Here is a 6,363-nt window from a genome sequence, read left to right as displayed (position 1 = left end):
TATATATATATATATATATATATATATATATATATATGCCTCGCGTCTCGATGTCTCCATTAAAGTATTTTCCTTCGCTTGCTGATTTATCGTCTCTTGCATTTTTACGTTGCATTCAGTTTATTGCGAAAGCGAATTTGAAATGCTTAGTTGCTAGGGCTTCGTTTTTTCCTGATAATTACGACGTCAAAGCGCGCACGAGGAATTCATTTGCGATAAATATGTCTCTTTAAGGATATATTTTTTATTTCACCGCGGATTTATGGACCTGTGCATCCATACCGATGTACTTCCTTTTTTTTTTATTGCGTGACATAATCGTCGATTGCTTCGGGGTAGAAATCGAACCGTGACGCAATTAGTTTGGTAATTTGATGTCTTGTCAGTTTATTACGTTGCAATATTGAATTGCGTGCTTTTTGTTATTAATTTCTACTGGATATTTTTATCTCTTATATATGAACTCTCTAAATTCTTTGGAAGGGAAATTACTCTAAAGAATGAAAATTGAGCTAATCTTGAAAAAGAGTAGTTCAAGTTTCAATCTTTAAAAGTTAGGTTCCTTTTACTCTTTAGAGTAAGATTAACTTTGAAAGTTTTGGAAAGTATAGGTCACATGGTTTTTTACTGCCAACGTTTTTTTCTAAATCCTTCCTGAAAGAAATAGCATTTTTGAATTTCTATATTTTTAATCTTTAAGTAGATAGATTTAAAGATACATGATGAATATACAAGTGATAAGTCGGGTATTCAAGAACATCCCAAACAATTTCATTTTATAAATCAATTATAATAATAAGAAACAAAAAGTTACGAGAAAGGTTTTTAGTGCTAAATTAATACAAAATTTATGTATTAAGAACCTAATTATAATTTCACATTTTGATCTAATATTATAATCTCATGTTTATTTAGTACATTTAAGTGTCAATGTGTGTTAATTTATTATTAAAGAATGTTAAATTTATTATTAAAGAATGCTTTAATTCATAATTCCGTTTTATTAGTTGATTCGTAATCTTTTAAGTCTTTGTTTTCAACTTATTGTTTAATTCTGTATTTTTTATTTGAATTTTACGTTATTTTACTTGTATATTATATTGTGTATTATGTTAACATTATTGAAAAAGAGTTTAATAATAGCTCCCAAATGTTTAGTGAAATGACGTCAATTAAATATTTGATTAATATAACCAATAATTTTTATTTTCCCTAAATATTTTTGGTTATACAAAACATTTAAACTTCATTGGCATTTTACTAAACACTCAGCAGCTATCATTAAACTTCTTTTTCAGGAATTATAAGATAAATGAAGTAAAAATAATGAACTTTAAAACTTCTGGGATATCTCTGAGAAAAATATTTTATTTTTATAGACAAGATTTTAAAGAAAACTATATGTGGAATATTTGTTGCCATTCCATCTATTTCTTTAAAGACGAACATATCTAATACCGATGACGAGATCTGTTTATCTTAGAAAACTATTTTCGCCACGTAGAGATTTTCCGATCTACGACGATTTATCGGTACGCAGTCACACATATCTGTCGTAATTGGTTTTAACGACGTGGATGTTTGACGTTGTTTCATCCGCTGTCTGTTTTTATTGGTCGTATATCTATGATCGTATCGTACCATGGATGAAAACGAGGCGACTCGATGGTCATCCTACGAGTTTTATGCCGTTTCACCGTTGAAATGGCTCCATATTAATTTAAATAACCGGCAGGTTATATAAGCACGCACGCGCGAAGAATTCGTCGAAAAGAAAACCGGCAGAATGGTATTCGCATGTGAATATCTCATGAATATCGTTCCGGAGCGTATTTTAGCATCCTCAGTGGGCGAGAAAACGCGCGATTACCTCCGCCTACTTCGCTCGTACTTTCATTGCATATTTGTTTATTTGAAAGTTACACGTGTATTGCACGTGGCGGATCGTCCGTCCATTTGTACGATAATGAAATAATATACAGAGTTAATAAAATGGAATACCTTGTATACAATTGTGGGTCGAAAACAAGTTTACTTGGCGATACCAATGTCTCGATATATCAACGTTTTATGCGTTCCTTTCATATCTTTTTCTATCTTCTTTCCTAACCAATTTTCTTAAAAGGATGTTCTATGTATAAAGTACACTTCAGAAAAATCCAAGAGAAGACTTACGCGGATATATATTCTTTCGGTTCATACATAATAAACAAAAAGAGTCGGCAAGAGATACGCATGCGTGAAATCTTTCGGTGAATTCGCGTTTACGTGGCGAAATTCGGTCGGATGAAATTGGATAGTCGACGCGAAATTGAGTGAAGACACGCGAAGAGTATATTCCTGTAGCTTTCTTTTCGAGTAACATTTAGTTTTATGAGTATAATGTAAGTTTTTACTCCGAGAATATTGAATCTATGTCGGGACCTGCTCTACTTATATAATACTTTTTATTACGTTTTTAGCATATTCTTTTGCCATATCAATCGATATTATTTAAAAATGACGGTAACGATAACAGCTGATTACATATCTTTTTTATTCACAGATAAGTTTACGGAATTGCATCGCTTTCGCGTCGTTGTTATCAGAATATTTCATTGATTGCAATGTTTTTCAATAATTCAAGATACTATAGTATATACACAGCTGTGTATATACTATAAATATCGACAAATGTCACAGTTCTTCTTTTTGTTAATTTAATGCTGCATCTTTTATGTAACGAGCAATATTTTTATTTATTTAGATCTAGATATGAAAATAATTTTATTATTATCAAAATAATTATGTAGAACATTTAAAACGTTAACAACACTGCAAAAAATTTTTAACCTTCTAACAATTTCAGTAACCAGTTTGATCGTACTTATATAATTATCTCAATAATCCAAAGTTCTTTTCTGCTTAATTCTTCATTTTCAAAATGTATAATTTATACATGCAGATATTTGTACCTTCTGCTTACTGTTTATTAATTTATTTATTAATTATACTGATGAATATATTATTCAGGGAATTAAATCAGCATTTAGCCTCGTCTTTATACAATATATATGTATATGTTATTCGATATGTCTCTTTATTATTTGCATTGGATAAAATTATTATTATTATTATTGTTATTATTATTATTAATTATTTTTAGATTTGTATCTAAATTTTGATTTGATATTCATATTTGTAGACACTAATAAAATCATTCCTGCTGTGTAATTGTTTATTCGCAATGCTTATATCTTCTGTTCTCTTCTCAGATATCATTTTGATTTTATATTATCGAGAAAAAGATAGTTATATAATCCAAGTGTAATCTTAACTTACGATAGGAATGTCCTTTTGAATGGAATTCTCCTTCGATTCTGATACGATTTAACGGCAGATTGCCTGCTGTGAGACTTCATGAAAGTGAAGATGAACAGACTCTTTGTTCACTTGAACGATCCGATTTTATGACGTTATCGCGGAAAAGTGATCCGTATTGTATGCCACGAGAACGTAATAAATGGATCGAATATGATATCTCGAAACACTGAAACCGTTGAAATTTTACACCGACAGCATTCTGCCGGTCTGAATTACGTGATTATATTCAACGCGCTTTACGATCGGGACATAAATTGTTGATGTAAATTGTAAAATCGTACAGTAGAGATGCGTAATGTTAATTTTATTCCCGAAGGTAAAATCTTGATATATGAGAAATTTTTTTTCAATGTAAAATTTTCTTTATGATGAACACAATGTTATTCTTTATTACACACGACAATTTATGTAATGACGTGTACATTTCCGTGATGTTTCAACGAGAGAAGCCACGTAGGACGTATAGAATTAATAGAACGTCTATTAGTACAACAGCTATTTAAATCAAAAATAAGTCTCATAATACGCTTGACTCAGCCTCAGTGCGGTTAACCCCTCATATATGCTGTTGATAAAACGAATTCATCTCTATTAACTGATTCAGCCAATCATGCGTCACGCGGGCTCGATGGAGTTACGAAAATGCCATTCATCCTCGTGTCTCTTTGTGTCTTCTGTTCTGAGATAATGAATTGTTCGACGGTGATAACGAGACGGATAAGAAACGTAGCGCGTTCGATTAAGTCTCACATGAGGCACGTAATCATCGATTTATATTTATATTTATATGATGTACATGTCGTATTGTCTTGAATTATGTGACTTTATCTCTTCAAGATTGCAGATAGTCTCGAACAAAGCTTTCAAATGACATTTAATTCATGAAATCTCTTTATTTAATGCAGAATTTATTTATAACATTTTATTGTGTTCTGAAACAATGATTATTTTTATAGATGGCATGATTAATTGTTTTAGAATTCTCAGAGAGTCATCTGTATAATAATAGAATATGTGATTTAAGTCTCACTTTCTTTTCCTGTTTATTTGTTATCACAAAATTGTTTGTCACGTTTATAATTGGAAATTTAAAATTTAAGTGTTATCTTAACAATTATAATTTTGAAATGATATAGAATATTTGAATATTATTTATGTTGCTTTAATATGATTATAAATTGAATTAGCATTATTTTAGCAGCGAACGAGCGAAGTGAAGCGAATTTCTTATTGTTCCATCAGACAATGGCAGCAAATATTTTTAGTTGACTAGATCAGCAGAAATTTTATTGGATTATGTCCAATTTAAACATGACTACTCGTGCTATTAGTTATTATCTTTTTGTAATATCTTTGTTGCTTTCTCAAATATTTATTTTTCGAACTATTTTTAATATCGCTAATATATCAATGTTGTCATACTAATATATTACAGAGTATAATATTCATAAATATTCAACAATAAATGTAATTATTTTTTAAAATTTCTGTAAGTTTTTATAAATATTCCATATAAATGTCCCTTCAAAAATAATATTTTGTTTTTAATTATTAAAAATAATATTTGTTTTGTTTCGTTCGATGCTTATAGCAATGCGTTGCAATATTAAGTGGAAATCTGGCGAGTTTACTGAATGCAAGTTGAAAGAATGCTGGACGTTCTAGATCGACTCGATGATTCATTTACCACTAAAGTATTGATTCTTTTCAGAGAGCAACGACGATGCACACACATTGAAACCGTGTAATACTTCGGATCTCACCGAGCAATGCGGTAAAAATCAGAGGTGCCGTGTAACCAACAATGGCAAACCGATGTGCGAGTGTCAACGAGATTTTTATTTTGTTGATGGTGAATGCATTAGGACATCAACATCCACGATGACAAACGTCGACGTTACTACCCTCAAGCCAGAGCAGAGGTCCGAGTCAGGAGGTATGTGTACACCGGGAAGTAATCCGCTGAATGTTTATTCTTCATCGTAAGCTTTATCATGAAAAAAAAAATAGGCACACTGGTTCTTCTAACAATCGCTTTTATCATTTTTTGAATATAAGATCCAATATCCGAATGTATATAATCAGTCTTACGCTCACCTTATGAGTGTCTTAACTCATAATTAGATAATACTGTTTAACTTGCCTATTATTCATTTATTAACATACGACAAAGAAGCAATAGGAAGAAAAAACGACCTTGAAAATCAGTCTAGCTAATGGCAACAACTAAATTTTCTATCAATGTTGTGCAATTTGATTTAGGTAGCTCTGTAGCCGCCGGTCTGCTAATACCCACCTTCCTTATAGTAGTCGGTGTACTACTGTACTTCGGTGCGAGACGATACAAATGGCTACAACGATTTCGGCAGTATCGTCACAATCGTTACGGCAATGTCATAGTCACGAGAGACGACGATGATGACGACGATCCACCAATAGCGTAAAATGATAAATAAAATGTAAGAGAGAATTATAGAGATATGCACAGGCCGCGCGTACCAAACGATCAAACTTGAATAGGTGTGTTGATAGAACGTACATAGTTACGAGGCTGTAGTGTGGACTTTGGATACGGGAATACACACACACACACACACATATATATATATTCGGTTGGTGACGCTTGTTTTGATTCCTTTAGGAATCGTTACCACGTAATTCCGTGCAAATATCAGCAGGGAAGTATATCTACTAAGTGCACAAGAGGCGGGAGAAGAAAATGAATTACGAGGCCAAATGTAAAGATGCACTCGCGCGAGTAATTATGCTTTTATCATTAATTCGAAGATAGATTGGCTGCGTTCAGCAGAATACAGTTTTACAATCGTTCTATGATTATCTACTGAGAGGGATCATTCTTCTAGGTTTAAAAGTATAATCCAATCAGCACGAAGAAAACTTTCAACAGTTGCAAAATAAATGTTCTGTTGAACGCAGCCATTATTAAGTATCGATTGTCAATTTAATATCGACACATACAAATATTATATATATATATAT

General features: G+C 31.7%; 1 protein-coding gene across 1 annotated transcript in view; it reads left to right on the top strand.

The window, feature by feature from the left end:
* LOC105627528 overlaps nucleotides 1-5,807 on the top strand; it is a 9,439-nt gene extending 3,632 nt beyond the window's left edge. The window contains exons 2-3 of the mRNA XM_012208809.1: nucleotides 5,075-5,299; nucleotides 5,626-5,807. Of these exons, the coding sequence (XP_012064199.1) occupies nucleotides 5,075-5,299; nucleotides 5,626-5,807 (407 nt within the window). The remainder of the gene's footprint in view (nucleotides 1-5,074; nucleotides 5,300-5,625) is intronic.
* The last annotated feature ends 556 nt before the right edge of the window (nucleotides 5,808-6,363 follow it).

Source organism: Atta cephalotes (assembly GCF_000143395.1).
Source record: "Atta cephalotes unplaced genomic scaffold scaffold00009, whole genome shotgun sequence".
Classification (NCBI taxonomy): Eukaryota; Metazoa; Arthropoda; class Insecta; order Hymenoptera; family Formicidae; genus Atta; species Atta cephalotes.
This window is presented reverse-complemented; position numbering and strand designations above follow the sequence as displayed.